The sequence below is a fragment of the Dasypus novemcinctus genome, chromosome 18, assembly GCF_030445035.2.
Source record: "Dasypus novemcinctus isolate mDasNov1 chromosome 18, mDasNov1.1.hap2, whole genome shotgun sequence".
In the NCBI taxonomy this organism is placed as follows: Eukaryota; Metazoa; Chordata; class Mammalia; order Cingulata; family Dasypodidae; genus Dasypus; species Dasypus novemcinctus.
In genome coordinates, this window is record NC_080690.1 from 7,733,538 (window position 1) to 7,753,489 (window position 19,952).

The following is a 19,952-nucleotide window of genomic DNA, read 5'->3' on the forward strand; positions in this document are numbered from 1 at the left end:
TGAAAATAAGCAAAGGTGAGACAATATGCTGGGAAACAGTTCCAGCAAGGTCACCATAATATTCTTACCTGTATCAAGATCTCCAATAACGTATATACTAGCTCCTATAGGTACAGCTCCATAGACGAAAGAGGAACTGGCAGGGATGCATAAATTCTGGTCATTAAGATAGATCCACCTGAAAACAAAAAAAGATAAAATTAAGGAAATCAAAACAATGGCCATGCCATCTAGGAAGATTGAGACAGCGAAACTTAATGAGCCACAAACAAGTACTAGGCACTGTGCCAGCCACTGATGGCACTTCCTTGAAACAGACAAGATGCTGGGGGGAAGGGGAAGAATGACAGAAAATTACTAATAAAAGGCTCCATACAATGACAGGTGCTCACAGGCAGCAAGACAAATTTGGGAGAAGTTCCCAATGTGTCTGAGGTGCAGGGGCTGAAGCCACAAGAGTGGCAGGAAAGAGGCTCGGCCTTGCTGCGAAGGGACAAGCCAAAGAGCTGAAGGAAACGAGGAGCCACAGGAGGTCAGCCGTAAGTGGAAACAATTCTGAGGAGGATCCTCTGGGCAGTCCCACCGTGGTTGTGCTGGAGCAAGGCAACGCCAGCAAAGACCAGCTAACGGGATTCAAGAGTCTGGATGAGGTGAGAACTGAAGACCAAGGCAGAAGCAACACGGACGGGAAAGATGGGCCAAAGGCAGAGAGCTTTCCAACGGAGAAGAAAAGGACTATTTTTCCCTGGATTTGGGGGCTGAGACAGAGGGAGGAGTCAAGGACGACAAGGTTTCTAGCTCGAAACACGGACTGGATGGAGACACCATTGTGGAGGCAGACAAAAGAAAAGGCAGAGGAGGGAATAAAGGGAAAGAAAACCACTCCATCTACGATAGCCTAAAAATTTAAGTTGCCCATGGGACAACCAGGTAGGGTCTTATTGGCAGGTGACGAGACAAGTTTACAGGTCAAGGCAAAAGGAAGCCAGAGAAACAAATTTGGTAATCTCAACCTAGAGATACCTAAAGTCAACAGAATGGTTGGCAACAAGGAGCCATGCTGAACAAGGAGGACCCCGGGGAAAACCAAGGCTTCTTTTTAAAGCTGTCAAAGAGTTAATACATTACATGGTTCAAAAGTATAAAAATCCAAAAAGTTAGAGAGCAAAGTCTCTCTCCCATCTCATCCCCATCTGCTCAATACCTGCCTTCCCCCAAACAGGCAACAATTGTTATTCATTTCCTGTATATTCTTCCAGTTTCTTTATGTATATGCCAGCAGGTACTAGTTTTTAATTCCCCCTACTTTTTAAGCAAACATTTAACATACCATACACATTGTTCTATTCTTTCCTTTTTGCCCTTGTAATTTATTATATGGGCAAAAGAGACAGAGAAGGAAAACTAAAAGTACCAGGACCAGGAGAAGTGAGATTATAGAAGCCCAAAGGTGAGTTTCTGAGAATTAAGTTGTTAACAATGTCAAATCTGCAGAGGTCAACCAGGATAATAATGAAAATAGGCTGTTCCACTAGAAAGTGCACGCACGCGTGCACACACACACAGAGCACAATTATGAGGCCTAACACTGGTCTTAGGGCTTCACTGCTCCTAAGTCCTGATGAGGCAGCGATTAGTATTATGAACCCAGGAAGGATGAGGAGTTGTCCAGAGCAGGTCCACAGCTAAGGTTCAAAACTAGGTCTGAGACAGACCTTTAACTTTATCCCCAACTCACACACATGGTTTTCCATATTATTAACACTTTGCATTAGTGTGGTACCTTTGTTACAATTGATGAAACAGTATTAATATAATTTTAACTTTTAACTACAGTCCATACTTTACATTAGGGTTCACTGTGTTGTATGGTTCTATGGTTTTAAATTTTTTTTATTCCAGCAACATCTACACAACCTAAAATTTCCCTTTTCACCACATTCAAATATATAATTTGGTGGTGGTCACTATATTCACAATGTTGTGCTACCATCAACACCACCCATTACCAAAACTTTCCCATCACCCCACACTCCCTGCAATACCTAAATAATTCATACGAGGTGCTAAGCACCCATTCTGCATATACCATCCAATGTGTTTTGGCCAATGTATGTAGCACTATAACCAACAACAAGAACATGTCATCATGCCCAAAAGTTCCCTCCTGCCCCTCTGCAGTCAATCCCGACCCCCACACTCCACTTCCAGGCGACTTTATTTGCTTCCCATCACTACAAACTACTTTAGCCTGTTCTAGGATGTCATATATATTGAATCACAAATGAGAACATACTTTTCAATTGTGTCTTTTGCTCAGCAGTGTTTCTGAGATTCATCCGTGTTGCTGCTTGTATTCTGTTATAGTGATAAACCAGATTTTGTATATTTATTTACCTGTTGATGTTTATCTGGATATCTACCAGTTTTTGGCTATTATGAATAAAGCTGTCATAAACATTAGAATCCAAGCCTTTTTATGGCCTTATATTTTCATTTTTCTTGAAATGGGATTGCTGGGTTATATGGCAAGTGTATGTGTTGTTTAGATAAGAAACAGCCCACTGTTTTCCAAAGTATTGTGCCATTTTGCATTCTAATTAGCAACATATGAGAGTTCTGATTGCATGGTGTTACTGCCAACTCTTCATATTTTCAGTCTTTTTTATTTCAGCCATTCTGGGGGTATGCATTTCCCCAGTGACTACTTACTGGTCATTCTGTATATCTGAAATATCTGTTTAAAGACTATTTTTTAAGTTGTCTTTTTGTCTTATTGTTGAATTGTAAAATTGTTCATATTTTGTGGGTACAAGTCTTTTGTCATAACATATGTATTATGAATATGTTTTCCCAGAATGTAGAATGCCTTTTCATTTTCTTAATGGAGTCTTATGAAGAGCATAAGGTTTGAATTTTGATGAATTCCAAATTATCCTTTTTTTTTCTTTTCTAGCTCATGTTTTTGTGTGTCCTTCTAAGAAATCTTTGCCTAACCCGAGGTTGCAAAGATTTTCTTCCTATGCTCTCTTCTGGAAATTTTATGGTTTTAACTTTTACATTTAAGTTGATGATATATTTCAAATTAATTTCTGTGCATATGATAGTTCATTTTTTTTTCACTATACAGATAGCTAGTTGTCCGAGCACCAATGTTAAGAAGACTTTCTTCCCTACTAACTTGCCTTGACATCTCTCTTAAAATCAACTTAATAACTGATAAAAAGGTCCAAGGTTCCATGAAAAAAACAATTGATCCAGGGCTGCAGCAGGGAAAATACAAGATACCTTGGAGCATTTGTGGTGCCAGAGAGCAAGTACTCAAGAAAGGATGCGGCCATGTCCAGAAGACACAGGGGTCAAAACAAAGTCGTTCCCAATGGCGAAGTGGGAACAATTTGAGCAAAAAATTAAAATTAATGACTCTACTAAGTCCATTATTTTTATTTATGAAATAAAATAAATATCCATGAGTCTATACCTAACATAAATAATTGAATAAGTTAAAAAAAAAAACAGCAAAGAGACAGCTCTTCTTTACAGAAGAATTCCAATTAATAAATGTAGAGGAAATGAGGGAAATACAAAATCATTGCATATTATCTCCTCTCAAAGATACTTATTAATTGCAAAAGGAAAATCAGCAACTTTTTGTGGAGAAGCCCAACAGATAACACCATAACCCAACGATCAGGGTTATCACCACCAGGGATAAGACACACCCCAGCAAGTTCACCCTGAAACGAGGCAGCGCAGGGCACAACCTCAAGGTGTAGTCACAGGCCAATCGTGAGAAATCAGTAGGCACGCGTAAGTTAAGAGACATTCTACAAGAAAACTGACCAGTATTCTCCAAGAGTTTCAAGGTCATGAAAGACAAAGAATGACTGAGGCACTGTCATAGATTAAAGGAAACTTAGGAAATTCAACAACTAAATGCAAAGTGGGGTCCTGGACTGGATCCTGGAACAGAAAAAAGACAGAGATGGAAAAATTGGTGAAATTTGAATAAAGTCAGCAGTTTAGTTAATAAAATTGGGTAAATAATGTTCACCAATGCAAATGTCCTGGTTTTAGTAACTGTACTAAAATATGTAAGATGTTAACATTACGAGGAGCTGGGTGAATGGCAATGAGAATTCTATTGTTGCAACTCTTCCACAAATCAAATTATTTAAAAATAAAAGATTTTTTGTTTTGGTTTAAAGTAACTCTAGGCCCTTCTAGGCAATAATGTTCTCTCAGGGTAATAAGAGCAAACAATCCTCCAAATAGCTAATAGGCACAGAAGGGCCCAGCAGACCAGGGAGACCTTGGGACGTAGCTAAACAGCCTGAAGAACTACCCACAGGCAAGCCTACACTCACTGCTGGCACACATGGGTACACTGGTATTTTTTGTTTGTTTGTTTTTTTGTTTTTTATTTCTCTCCCCTCCCCCCGTCCCAGTTGTCTGTTCTTTGTGTCTATTTGCTGCATGTTCTTCTTTGTCCACTTCTGCTGTTGTCAGCAGCATGGGAATCTGTTTCTTTTTGTTGTGTCATCTTGCTGTGTCAGCTCTCTCTGTGCACGGCGCCATTCCTGGGAAGGCTGCACTTTCTTTCGCAATGGGCAGCTCTCCTTACGGGGCACACTCCTTGCGTGTGGGGCTCCCCCACGCGGGGGACACCCCTGCAAGGCAGGGCACTCCTTGCGCGCATCAGCGCTGCACGTGGGCCAGCTCCACATGGGTCAAGGAGGCCCGGGGTTTGAACCGGGGACCTCCCATGTGGTAGGCGGACGCCCTAACCACTGGGCCAAGTCCGCTTCCGGTACACTGGTATTGATCCCATAACTAACTCTAGCCCACGAAGCACCCAGAAAGCCAGTGGCTTAAGCCCAGAGCATTTTGATGTTAAATACAAACATAAAATTATTTCACCAAAAACACCACAAACATCATTTCAATGAACACTTTTCCAGACTCTCATAAAGTACGTAGCTTCCATATTTTGAAGTCCAAGAAATATGGAAACAAAATGATTTGTTCAAGATCATATACAAACTCAGAAACTAAGCTAAGCTGCCATACTTCTAATATATTTATCTAACATTTTATCTGTCTGACATTTGAATGTTGATTGGTATCAGGCAGTTTGCTGGAGCTGGGAATACAAAGATTTTGGCCCTGCTTCCCAAATGCCTCTAATGAAAAGGAAAGGGAAAAACCTACAAGCTTTCACTGAAAAGAAAAAATGGTGACCTGAATAGGCCTTTGAAAGAAAGTTTGAAAAATGCCAAACCACAATACAGGTTTATTTGCATTATATTTCTTCAGGGCTAAAAATGAAACCTTGGCATCTAAGTTCTTCCCAGATTCTGAATAAAAAAAAAGCTGATGAGTATCACTACATTTTGCTTCTAGCTGAACCAGAACATCCAGGATCAACCGCACTGGAAAGATATACACAACTCTTGTAAGCAAATCCATTAACTATAGTTCATGGCTCTCCTAAATTAACTTGTATGAGTGATTATCTACTGAAAAAGCACATTAGAATCCAATGGCATTGCAGAATAATTTTGTAGAATTGAAAATTTAATATGATCGATCCCTAGAATAATTATACAATGCTGAAGAAACTGGCTTATATAGATGATCTACCAAATCTGGTCCTAACTACATCAATAATTCAAAGTTCCTGGGTTTCAGAACTATAAGGCTAGATGATCTATCTGATTTAATTCTGCTAAGATCTCTAGACCAAAGATTTTTTTGGCTAAGATTTTCTAGCCAAAGGGTGGATGTCTATCATCAGATGAATGGATCATCAAACCATGGTATATATATACAATGGAATATTATTCATCTGTAAAAAGGAATGAAGTGCCGATACATGTGACAACATGAACCTTGAAGATGTCAGATATCATGGTGAATGAAATAATCAGACACAAGAGGACAGATATTGTATGATTTCATGTACATGAAATAACTAGAATATGCAAATTCAAAGACAGAAAATAGACTACAGGTTATCAAGGGCAGGGGCAAGGAGAATTTTTTTAAAAGATTTTATTTATCTTTCCTCACCCCCTTGTTGTTTGCACTTGCTATGTCTGTCTTCTTTGTTTCTTTAGAAGGCACTGGGAACCGAACTCAGGACCTACCAATGTGGGAGGAAGGAGCCTAATTGCATAAGCCACATCTGGTCCCTGTTTTGTGTGTCTCTTGTTATGTTTTTCTTCTGGTGTCTTGTTATCTTGTTGTGTCAACTCACTGTGCCTACCCGTTGCACCGGCTCACCATCCTGCTCATCCTCTTTAGGAGGTATCAGGAACCTCTGCTCCTGGCTTTGTTGGGTCTCTCATTGCTTTTTTCTTTTCTCCTTGTGTCTCTTGTTGCATTATCTTGGTGTGTCAGCTTGCTGTGCCCAGCTGGCATGCCAGCTCGCTGTTTTCTTTAGGAGGCACTGGGAACTGAACCATGGGCCTTCCATGTGGTAGGCACTTGAGCCACATCCGCTTCCCAGGAATGGGGAATTAATACACAATGGGTACAGGGTTTTTATTTGGGATGACAGAAAAGTTCTGGTGCTAGATGGTGGTGATGGTAGCACAACATTGTTTTTTTAAAAAAATTTATTTATTTTTAAAAATTACATTAAAAAAATATGAGGTCCCATTCAACCCCACCGACCCCACCTCCCACTCCCCCCACAGCAACACTCTCTCCCATCATCGTGACACATCCCTTGCACCTGGTAAGTACATCTCTGAGCATCACTGCACCCATAGTCAATGGTCCACATCGTAGCCCACACTCTCCCATGTTCCATCCAGTGGGCCCTGGGGGGATCTACAATGTCCCGTAATTGTCCGTGAAGCACCACCCAGGACATCTCCTCGTCCCGAAAATGCCTCCACATCTCATCTCTTCCTCCCATTCCCCAAACCCAGCAGCCACCATGGCTACCCTTCCCACACCCATTCCACATTTTCTCTGTGGCCATTGGATTGGTTGTATCCATTGCACAACTATGTCAAGTGGGGGCTTAGATTCCACATGGATACTGGATGCACTCCTCCTGCTTTCAGTTGTAGACACTCTAGGCTCCATGGTGTGGTGGTTGACCTTCTTCAACTCGATGTTAGCTGAGTGGGGTAAGTCCAATAAATCAAAGTGTAGGAGTTGAAGTCTGTTGAGGCTCTGGGCCTGGGTGTCATATTATCAGTCCAGAGATTCAAATCCCCTAAATATATCTAAAACCCCAGCACCAATTACAATTCCATTAAAGTAGCATGCAAGTCTTGTGAAAAGAGATCCCCTCTGAGTTCAATTCCATCACGCAGAAACAGCAGCTCCAGAGAAGGGCCATCTGCCATGGCAGTGAACCCCATCTGCCATGACCATAGAACCCGTGGGTCTCTTTATTCCTCAAAAGAACCAACACCTGGGGTTGTATCTACTTTATCTGTCTCTCAGACTCTGCTCATTTGTGCATAAGGGCATTCCTTCTGACAACCTCCAGACTCTTTTTAAGAGACTCATAGCCTTATATTCTCATTTCTCCTTTCCATTTCCCCCTTACATTAGGTCAAACAGCATTTTGAAGTCATGTTATTATATGTAGACAGGGATATTCTGCTGATCCGTGTTTAACCTTTAATTCAAGGTCCTTTTCTAGTTGTATCTTCATTGTTAATTTAGTTAATCACACTGAATTGCATGCTTGGGAGTGGTTGATATGGGGAAGTTTATGTTGTATGCATGTTTTCACAATTTGAGAAAAGAGAGACTGAAGAGAAAATGACAGTTTGTACAATAAAAAAATTGAAAAAAAAAAAAAAGGGATGGGAAGGGAAGGAAAAACCACCAAAGAGACAATGACAATTAAATATAATACGTGATCCTAGGAGGCGATTTAATAATGGAGGAGAAGGAAGCAGACTTGGCCCAGTGGTTAGGGCATCCGTCTACCACATGGGAGGTCCGCAGTTCAAACCTCGGGCCTCCTTGATCTGTGTGGGGCTGGCCCACATGCAGTGCTGATGCGTGCAAGGAGTGCGCCCCGTAAGGAGAGCCGCCCAGTGCAAAAGAAAGTACAGCCTGCCCAGGAATGGCGCCGCACCACACGGAGAGCTAACACAGCAAGATGACGCAACAAAAAGAAACACAGATTCCTGTGCCACTGACAACAGAAGCAGACAAAAAGAAGAACACGCAGCAAATGGACACATAGAACAGACAACCAGGGCGGGTGGTGGGAAGGGGGAAAAATAAATTAAATAAATCTTTAAAAAAAAATAATGGAGGAGAAAAGGCTCAAAAGTCATTATTGGGACATATAAAAAACTGGAATACAGCATGTAAGCATCTTATCAGTATTAAATTTCTTGAACTTGAAACTGCACTTAAGATGGTTATATAAATGAATGTCCTTGTTTTGAGGAAATGTACAAGGAAATGTTAATGTGTTCAAGGAGTATGATGTGTGCAACCTGCTCTCAAATGTTCAGAAACAGAAAGAGGATTTATGTATGTATGTATGGATGGATAGACAGACAGATAAAACAAATGTGGCAAAATTTTTAAAGTTGGTATATCTGGGTAGGGTGTATATTGGAGTTCTCTGTATTGGTTTTATATTAATTTTGCAACTGTCCTGTAAGCGTGAAATTACTTCAAAATAAGGTTTTTTTGTTTTGTTTTCAAAAAGACCTCAAGACCAGCAAAGCATACAGTTGCAGGGACAAGACACTGAAATTTTGCTAGAAGATAAATGAAGGTGGAAATGGGGGTGGCACCACATATATTACCCACTAGCAAAATGTGTGCTTTCCGTCCCTGCAAACTTAGGCTCTGCTAGCCTAGAGGTCTTCATTCCAAAGGAAGGTGCTTCCACCAGGAGACAAAACAATGATTCCACTGAACTGGAAGTTAAGACTGCCACCTGGCCACTTTGGGCTCCTCACACACCTCTGAATCAACAGGCAAAGAAGGGCGTTACAGTACTGGCTGGGGTGACTGATTCTGATTACCAAGGGGAAACCGGATTGTTACCATACAGTAGAGGTAAAGAGGAGTTTGCCTGCCAAAACATGAGATCCCTTATGCTGTCTCTCAGTATTACCATGCCCTATAATTACAGTCAATGGAAACCTGCACCAACCTAATCCAGACAAGGCTGCTAATGGGTCACACTCTTCTGGAATGAAGATTTGGGTCATCCCACCAGGCAAAGAACCACAACCAGCTGAGATGCTTGCTGAGGGTAAAGAGAATATGGGATGAATAGTGGATGAAGGTGGTCATAAATTCCAGCTACAACCATGTGACCAGTTACAGAAAGGACGTAATTCTTGTATTTCTTAATTTTGTTATGAATATGTGTATGTGTACATATACATTGGCAGGTATCTTTCTTTCCCTCCTATTCTTATCTCCTTAACACATAAGTTGTATTAACTTTACATTGTAGTATTTAAATTACAAGATATCATGGATAAGAGTGACGATCACCTGAGGACTTGCTGAGTGCAGATACTAAGTTAATCATCACAGTCCACCCCTCATCAACCCAGTACCCATACACATCTCCTTAAGCCATTCTTAATCTCCAAATAAAGACAATAACAGTTACGGTTCTGCCTAACACGATACAACTGTCATGCATACAACCAGAAATACACTAACCCTTTGCCCAGAAAGTTAAAATATTGAAGCAGCCAAAGAAAAGCAACACATCAAAAAGATAAGATCCTGAAAGTAGCCAGAGAAAAACAAGGTACTACAGAGAAATAATGATGTGAAAAACCACAGACTTCTGGTCAGACCTAGGAAACCATGGAGGCCAAAAAACAGTGGAACATTTTCTTAAAGTCCTGACAGAGAAAGAAACAAACTCCTGCCAATCCAGAATTCTAGCAAAAATATTCTTCAAGAAGAAAATTGTAATGAATGATTTTCAGGAAAAGGAAAACTGAGGGAATCTACCAGACCCACATTTCAAGAGAGGCTAAAGGAATTTCTTTAGACTGAAGGGAAATGACTCCAGAAGGAAAATAAAAATTATGAGAATGAAAGAAGAGCATCAAAATGTAAGATATGGGTAAATACAAAAGATTAATTTTTTCTCTCAATTTTACAAAAAGACATGATTGTTTAAAGCAAAAATTCTAACACTGCCTTATGGGGTTTGTAATGTACATAGATCTAATGCATTTGAAACTACAACAAAGGATTGCAGGGGCAGGTAAATGGATCTACATGGTTTTTTATGTATTATGTGAAGTGGTAAAATATTAAGTAGTCTGTGAAAGATTGAGAATGTATTTTGTAATCCCTAGATCACTAAAAAAATAATGCAAAGAGATATAGCCCAAAAGGTTGAAAGTAAATGGATAGAGAAAGATACAACATGCAAAGGAAGCCTATGAGAGTTGGAGTGGCTATATTATTACTGGACAAAATTTTTATCAACTTCAAGACAAAGAGTATTAGCAACGGAAAAAAGTATACTTGACAATGATAAGAGTCAATTCATCAGCAATATATTATAACCAAATGTGTATGTATATAACAACAGAACCTCAAAATAAATGAAACAAAAATTTGACAGTAGAGGGAAAAACAGATAATGCCATAATCTTAGTAGAAGCTTTTAACCTTCTTCCAGCAACAGATTGAACTAGAAAAAAACACAGCAAAGCAAAAAATGACAGTAAAACCATGGGGGGGCGGGGTATAGGGGGTGGAGATAGGGTTACCTGAATAACACTATCAACTACCGTGAACTGATATTTACAGTGCAATATACCAAACAACCACAGAAAACATTCTTTTCAAGTGCACAAGCTCTATTCATCTTCTGGGCTATAAAACTAGTCTCAATAAATTTAAAATGACTGAAATCATATATATAGTATATACTTTCTGAGATCAGTAGAAGTAAATTAGAAATTGACACTGTCAATAAGATATTAAGGAATAGTTTAAATATTTAGAAATGAAACAACATACTTCTAAATAATCCATGGGTTCAAAGAGGAAATTCTTAAAAATACATTTTACACTGAATGACAATAAAAATAAAAAACAGAATTTTCTAGGATATAGCTAAAGTGGTACTCTGAGGGAAAATTAAAGTTTTAAATGTGTGCATTAGGAAAAGTAAAAAAGGTCTAATATCAGTGATCTCAAATTCTAAAAGAAGAAGCTAGAAAGAACAAAATAAACCCAAAGTAAATAAAAAGAAGGAAATAATAGAGATAAGGGCAGAAATCAATGAAACAAAATGATGGAGAAAATTAACAAAATTAAAAACTGGTTCTTTGAAAAGATAAACCAAATTCATAAATCGCTAGTCAGTCAGTCAAGGAAAAAACCAAACCCACAAATAATCCATTTCAGGAATTAAAGAAGGATTATCATCATAGATCTTATAAACATTATAAAAGAATTTTAAAAAGATAAAAGAATATTATGAACAACTTTGTTTTAAAATTTCAACAATTTAGATAAAATGGAAAAGTTCCTTGAAAAATACAAACCACCAAAACTCAAGTTTGAAATACATGACCCTAACATCTTTATTAAGTCAGAATTTATTTTATAATATAAGGGTAACCTGGCCTTTTAAAATAAGTTGGAAAGTATTCTCTCCTCTTCTACTTATTGGAAGAGTTTGTCTAAAATTGGTATCATTTCTTCCTTAAGTGTTTGGTAAAATTTACCAGTGACTTCATCTGCTTCTTTCCAATCATGGTCATCTCTATGCACAGTCCATATAATTTTCACCCCCCTGAAAAGCCACCTAACTGGCTTCCCTGATTTTGTTCCGGCACCTCTAAAAACTATTTTCTAAGAATGGCCAGTAATATTGTCCCCTGATAAAAATAAAATCCCTTAAATGGGTTCCCACTGCATTTAGAATAAAATTCAAATTCTTCCTACCATAACGGCTCTTACTGGCCAGAGAACCAATATGGGGATTCTGCCAGATGTAAGTATGTTTATTCCATTTTATCCCAAGTCCAGTTTACAGTGGCCCAGCTGGTCCATGGCCCTACCCTGAGGTTAAGACTCCAACGACCACCTGCCTACTATAAGCACCCTCTGTGCCAGGAGGGCCACAGAGACATTTTGGGTCCCAGAAATTAGAATGCATTCGAAAGCCAGTGCCTAGTAATCTCCAAAGTTCTGGCTATTGCCTCTGGGGAAGGCTTGAAAGAGAAGCTGAGGCCCACACTGAAGCCCGGCTGTACAGTCCTTACTAAGGGGACCTGCCTCCCGTTCGGTCAAAGGGCTCGGGATCTGGGAGTGAGCCTACGTCTGGAAACTGGGTGACCTTCCCTGACCATCCATCAGATGTGCCCCTCCAGTGCTCCCCATTCCCCTTATCACCCTCTATCACCTCATCTTGCTTCATCTCCATCTTGGATTTATCACTATTTGAAATTAGTTATTTGTGTAGTTGTATGTAATAAGGGGAAGGACCACGTCTGTCTTTGTTCCCTGCTGTATTCCTAGCACCAAGAATAGCAGTAGGCACTCAATTATTTATTCAATAAAAAGAGTTGAGGGAAGCAGAGGTGGCTCAAGTGATTGGACTTCCACCTACCATATGGGAGGACCCAGGTTCAATCCCCAGGGCCTCCCAGCAAAAAAAGAAAAGGTGTGCCCGCGCGGCGAGCCACACAGCACGATGATGATGCAACAAAAAGAGAGATGAAGGGGAGACTCAAGGCAAGACACAACAGAAACCAGGAACTAGGTGGCACAAGTGACAGGGAACCTCTCTCTACATTGGAAGTCCCCAGGATCGAATCCCAGTGAATCCTAGAGGAGAAAACGGAGAGAGGACAAAAAGAGAAACAGACACAGAAGATCACACAGCAAGGACACAGACAGCAAAATCAAAACAAAACAAAACCAGTAGGGTGGGGGGGAAGGAAAAAAAGGTTGACACAAAGAGTGCTAACTCTATACCAAACACTGTTACATTAAATGCTTTGCATATACTGAATCTTTACAACAATCCTATGAAATAGATAACATTATTTTCATTTTACAGATAGGGAAAATGAGACACAAAAAAACCCTTTCCCAGGATCACACTATGAGAATAAATATCCAGGAAGTGTGGTTCCACAGCTCATCTGCTCATATGCAGATGCTCTGCTTTCTCCTGTATTTGTTAGAAGAATAAATGAAGGAGAGTGATTAGAAAGAGATTTCAATTGTTCTATGAAAAGACATTAATGGTCTAAACCAGAATAATGTCAGTAGGAAAATAAGTGGAAGGAATGGATCTGAATATTTACTGAAGGTCTACTATAAAGGAACAGAAGGGTTAAAAACCAGTTATCCTGAACAAATGATATTCCCCATCCACTCAGTAGAGTAAAGGTGCTATAACAATTTAACACTGTGACATTGTTAAGGTATTGAAAAGGGATGTAATTTCTTAAACCACAGAATTACACATCTTTTTTCTAGAAAGTAAATTACCAAAATAACAATAGAAATTGTACTTGTTCACATTTTATTTTTAAGGAAAAACCTACAAAAGGTGAGAGAGTTAAAATACACCAAAGGTTATTATTCTATGTAGCACTCAAGTTCAATTGAGAGCAGGAATTGTAGACTAACCTCGCCTATGACTTTCAAGTTCTGTAAGCACTCGTCCATGCCATTAACAAACACCTGTAAAAGTCTACGTTAAGCATACTTTGGGGCTCAAAAGATGAGAAAGACAGCTCTTGACACCAAAGAACAGTTAACATGATTTACATCTATAATAAAAATGGGGAGGGTTCTGGGCTGAATATACAAAGGGCAGTAAAACACAGGATGGTTAAAAGAAGTGAGTTGGAGTACAGGACATATGAAAAGAAGGAATAAAAAAGCTAAAAAAATTTTTCTTGACTTCAAATTATAGAGGACTCTGAGTATAAGGAGAAAGACTATTATCTGAATTTGGAAAGCAATGGGAAAACAGTGAAGAATTCTGAGTAGGAGAGTGAAATAGTCAATGTTTTGCCAGATTAATCCTTCAAAAGCAGAAGCAAGTAAAAAGTATTAGAGAAGACTAAGGATAGAAGGCTCATGAAATTACACATATGAAGGGGTGTCTACATTAGGGGAAGAGCAGAGAAATGAAGGTGAAACACTTTTACAGAGTTTTTTTTTTTGAAAAAAGACAGACTTGGCAACTGATGAAATGTGAAATACAAGAGGGAGTTAAGGGTGACCCCTTCTGAGTGTGGATAACTGCGAGGGTGAGAGGAAGAGGAACTCAGAACAAATAGACATAGTCAAGCTGAAAGATTTTATTAGCACTGAGTAATAATTTATGGCAATTTCTTTACTTTCCTTCTAAGTTTTGTTTTTAGTCAGAAACAGAGAAAATAATAAGATATGGCATTTTTCCAGGAAAGTTTTCACCTAAAAATAGGGAACAAAGACAGGAAAGACGAGATTACTTGAAAACAATTGAAATGGTCTCCAATCTAACACAGATTGCTCATCTGGCAACAGTTTCCATAGTATGTAAATATTCTTGGAAATATCTGATCTATGAGTTACTTCAATGTTTTTTCCCTACAGACAGACATGGGAAAACCTGTTAGGGAAATACAGCACGGTAGTTGAAAAGTTGGATTCTGGAGCCCGACTGCCTACATTCACACGCGGGCTCGTCCAGCAGCTACCTGCGTATCCTCCCCTTGCCGCATTTTTTAACCGCTCTGTGCTGTGCTTTCCTCCGGTGTAAAATAGGAATACTGCTCCTACTTGTCCCTCTTAGGGTTGTTCTGAAGATTAAATGAGTCGATACATGGCACTTAGAAGCACTGTAATGTGTGTTTAGTGTCAGCTAAACAAGCAAGAATGCTATATATTAAATTGACAAGAGAAATTAACTTATAAACCAACACTGGAGAGGTTAGAAATAAGGAAACTAAAGATACATGAATTTTATTTGGAAGTGCTTTTAAATAACAAGGATGGCACAATAGTCTTACGTTTAATAGTTATGAACTTAGAACAGTAATACACTTATATTTAAAGTCTATCAACTACAAATGTGAAATAACTCAATAGAAATATAAAAGGTCCTAAACAATCTATGGCACATAAAAGGCAGACTGAGAATCTTTACAGCCAGATTTACATATTACTCATCAAAATTGGGAAAGAAAATGGTAAAAATATAAATGAATGATCCCTTCAGCAAGAGAAGTTCAAGCTCCCTAGCCTATACTGTCTAAACAATAATTCAGTCACAATGAAAAAGGTTTATATAAACATTTTATCAGAAACCAAACAAATTAACCACTGTTAATGAAATTGGGCAGTATATCTCAAGACTCATTTGGCAGGACATTAATATACTACTTCATACCTTGGGCAGTCAGGCCTTCCAATGCTATTTAAATTAAGGAAAGAGAGATGAAGAAAGACTGAAATTCTGTCCTCACCATAGCAAGCATCCACTAAATTGCTCTAGCAATTTTTCCTAAGATAGCTCTAACCCTATAATTGGGGAAAAAAACAAACAAACTTAATTCCATAATACATTAAAAGTCAAGTAACATTTATATGTTTTTCTAAAATCTTAGAAACTCCTTATTGTTTGCCCCATTGAAAATAATATAAAGTTAAACATTACATTATAGCACCCCCTTCTGGTAACATGACTGAAATACTATTTATCAAGACTAGCTTGGCAATTTTCCTGTAGGATTCAAACAAATCAATGCAATAAAGATACTATTTAGCGGTTATAACAATAAAATGTGTGTTTTTGGGAGGTAGTTTGGAGGGATATCAAGTACTCTATAGGACAGAACAGATGATCAGATGCTTTCAGAACCTCCCACATCATACTTCATTTAATCAACATTTTATTAAGTGTTTAACCCTGGCGAGGTATGATGCTGAAAACCAGGATACAAGTTGACCAAGTTGGACCTTGCCTGAAGGAGTTGTTTTTGTTTTCCTTTTTCTATCTGAATTTAATCTTTGAATAAGGGTATCACATAATAAAGGAGGGCAGAGGACAACATATTTCTACCCAAGTAACTAATCTATGATTTCCCTACTAAAATAATTATTTTTCAGGAAATATTTGGGATACTGGATAATTTTAAGATGTATCTTATGCGGGGACAGTAGCTGGGGAAGCTTCTGGTGTGGCAGAATCACTTTTGAGATTTTCTGGTGGGTCCGCACGTGTTGGTGGTACGTGGATGATGGCAGTAGCTTTCTTTGCAAAGGGAACACACTTAGGGCTTATCTCCAAAATGGATTCTCTCATGAGCTAGCAAGTTACTACATTCACGTAAGTTGGCTGAAGGATCTTTCACACAACTGCACCTAAAAGGCTTCCCTGCCATGTGAATCTTCTGGTGCACATAGAGGTCTGATGTCTAGAAGAAACCTTAGTGACACTTGGCGCAAACAAATGGTCTCTCACTCATGTCTTCTCTGGTGGGTGTCTAGCTGAGAGGGATACCTAAAGATCCAGGGACAGTTCTCACACCTATATGATTCTGGGGGACTATGGACTCTTTCTTGGTTTATCTCACACCTGGAAGTTCCATCATTGCTATAGTTGGTAAGGACAGGCTTAGGGCTGGCTTGATCTGTCCTGCTGAGAAACTGTGCTTCCACCTCCACAGGGACATCTTGAGAAGAGGATTATCCTAGGATCCTTCTTGGGATGTGGGGGAGCCGAGCTCTGCTCTTCTGGAGTTATGCAGGTTCTTCCAAGAACCACTCCCCTCTTTAGGCTTAAGGCCATCACCTTCCTGAATAATAACCAGGGAAGGTACTTTATTGTCTCACCTGGTAATACTGACATTTATTTGATTACATTTCACAGAAATGTTGCTGCCATCTCTATAGTCATCTCCATGTCCTGCTTGAAGGGGACTATGTTGGGGACCTTGGAAGAGTGTCCTCATGCTCTCTCCTCTTGGGGTTCCTGCTGGCATTTATTCCATAAGGGCATATTCTCAGAGAAGAGGGCTTCCTGTTCCTGCATGTGGACATGGACAAAATCAGGTGACTTCATGAAATGATCAGTCAGCTCTTCCATGAGTTTCTCCAGGTTTCTTTCACTTAAATCCCATTTCTCTCTCAAAGTGGACCTCTTCCTGCAGTATCCATTCATCATAAGCTATTCCAGGACCAACTGAGAAATAATTTCTTCCTTGCTGTGTTTTTATGGCTACAGCCACAAGTGAAATAACTTATGAAGTCTTCTTAGTTCCTGCTTTGCAAATGAGTCATTGTTGGTTTGATATAAGCTGAGGGCCCTGAAACTTTGAGTTCTCCTCTTTCCTCTGGACATCAGGTTCTTGGGTGGGTTCAAACTCTAGATGGTCTGACCCAGGACAATCACTCCTGGATGAGTCATGTCAAAAGGAGGTTCTGAGATCTAAAGCCATGCTTAGTAAGACTTCTCAGAGAGACTCAATTTCAAGGATTCAGGCTCTTCTGATTTGTATCCCTGGGAATCTCTTCTAATAACTGGGGGACATTTGAAGACTGCAAGCTCTTTCTGGGTTGACCTTCAAGGTGGTGATCCCAGGCTGAACACTGATCAGTGTGGGACCTGAAACCTGCACTGGATTCATCTGAAGGAGTTTATAGTTAACAATTACAACCCAAGAGAAAGACATGCACAGGGTGCTATGAGGTCATAGAGTAAGGTTTCTAAATCAGACTGGGATACATGAGTCTGATAAGTAGTGTTAATTAAGCCGAGTTTTGGTAGAGTTCAAATTAACTAGATAAAAAGAAAGAAGGGAAATTTTAGGTGAGGAATGACACAAAAGAACAGAGTTCAGATAATCATGACATGTTTGGGGGGAAAGGCGGTTTCCCCTTTCACTTCCTCAAGTGAAACATCTGCTTTGGAAAGGAGCAGAAAAAATAAAGGCAATATTACAAAAGGCTATACATGCGAAAATGAGTTTAAACTTTTTCTTAAAAGATATATGGATGGGGAGCAAATGTGGCTCCAACAGTTGAGCACCTGCTTCCCACATGGGAGGCCCCGGTTTCGTTTCCAGTGCCTCCTAAAAACAAAAATAAACAACATGCAAACAAACAACTCAGGGGAGCCGACATGGCTCAGTTGCTGAGCATCAGCTTCCCACATACAAGGTCCCAGGCCCCCCCCCCCCCGGAAAAAAAGATATGGAGTCAGTGAATGATTATAAGCAAGAGTCCAGACCTGATCTACATTTTAGAAACATAATTTTTATGTGGTTTTCCTTTAAGTTACCAGTACTTCTGAAATAAATGATTAAATATTTAGTAAGCATTAGACATATCTCTTAAACAGATGAAATAATTTAATGACATCACTTTAAAACAAAACTAAATAAAGCTAAAACATGATGTTAAAAACAAAAAGCAGCAGCTATAAAAATGAACTCAAAACCACTCACAATTACCTTTTAAACTCGTCATGGTAGAATTCAGACTTGCAAGTGACCATCTCACTACCCTGGATGTCTTCACGACTTCTGACTCCCCCAAACACATAGAGCTCCATGGCAACTCCACAAGCTACAGCTCCAAATCTTAAAAGCCACACAGAGTATGCATTAGATATTGGAATTACAACTCATGACCTGATTCCCTAATTACCTCTTATGCTGGTTTTAACTCTGCAACATTCAATCTTCCATGAATATGTGAGCCTACCTTTTACAGGAAATAAGATTGTTCACTTAACTTTACATAAACCAAATGCCAAGTCAAATAAAAGGTTAGTTTGAAAGAAAGAAGCAGCAAAAGGCTCAATTTTCCTGTGGCATTAGATTAAGTAGAAGGCATGAGCAATCTGACAAAGGCTAAATTCTAATAAGCCTAAGGGCATAGAGGGACAGAATGAAGACAGGGATGAGATGGACGGCTCTAGATACCCAAGAGTACTCAAAATTTCATGGGGTTATTTCATACAATCCTTTGTATATGCACTGCTTACAAGATTCCTTTTTAAAAAGCCTTATTTGATCTGGAAAGTGACATGCCCTGGGAGGAGAGATTAGCCTTATGCCAGACTACAGCTGAGATTGGAAGGAGCTGGGACCATGGAGCCTTAAGAGTCCTGGAAGGCTGAGCCCTTGTAGACATCTCCTGCCATCTTGCGTCAACATGTGGCAACAGACTTTGGATGAGAGAGCACCTCTGATGGTACCTTGAGATGGACTCTTTAAGGCCTGGTAGTAACTGTAAGCTTCTACCCCAAATAAATACCCTTTATAAAAGAAAAAAAAAAAAAAGTCTTATTTGCTTTATGGCAAAAACCTTAAACTTCCATATGGATGCACAGAGATTCCAAATGAAGGTGCTACTGGCCTCAGGATCACCTGCTTTATTGGTGTGTACAAAGGTTAGATGCTTTAAAGGATGCAACAGTTTCATGGACTACTAAGAAATTCAGTGAGGGTGGAATCAAGATGTGAAGGAATTAAAGCAAATATGGGAAATGAGGGCCATACGTCATAAGGGGGTGGGGGGCTTTTCATACCTAAATGTACCCCTTGAAATTTAGCTAAGTTGCTATAATAATTTTCTTCCCAGGAGAAGCTATAATTACAAAAACATTTTGACCATCTGCCTCATTGTCTAATAAAATTTCAATTATTCCTTATTGTACCAAGAAATTTTATTTCTGCTTAAGGCAATTTTTTTTTCAGTGTCACCTTTGTGAAGAGTGATTGCAATGGCTTTTCCCATCTAACTCCAAAGATATCCATAAACTCAAACACAGTTTTAAAAATATGAACTCTAGAGCTAGGCTGCTTCAGTTCAAATCCTGCCTCTGCAAAGTGAACTTGGGCAAATTACTCATCCTCTCTGTGTCTCTAAAGTGGGTAACAAACAGTACCTGCCTCCCAGAGATATAGTGAAAATTAAAAGACTCATGTGTCTGACACATGGGAAGAATT

General features: G+C 39.3%; 1 protein-coding gene across 2 annotated transcripts in view; it reads right to left on the bottom strand.

Moving 5' to 3' along the window:
- GAN (gigaxonin) overlaps positions 1-19,952 on the bottom strand; it is a 79,684-nt gene that overhangs the window by 13,718 nt on the left and 46,014 nt on the right. For both annotated transcript variants that reach the window (XM_004449490.4, XM_071209047.1), the window contains exons 9-10: positions 18,450-18,578; positions 69-178 (exon numbers count right to left, since the gene is read on the bottom strand). In XM_004449490.4, the coding sequence (XP_004449547.1) occupies positions 69-178; positions 18,450-18,578 (239 nt within the window). The remainder of the gene's footprint in view (positions 1-68; positions 179-18,449; positions 18,579-19,952) is intronic.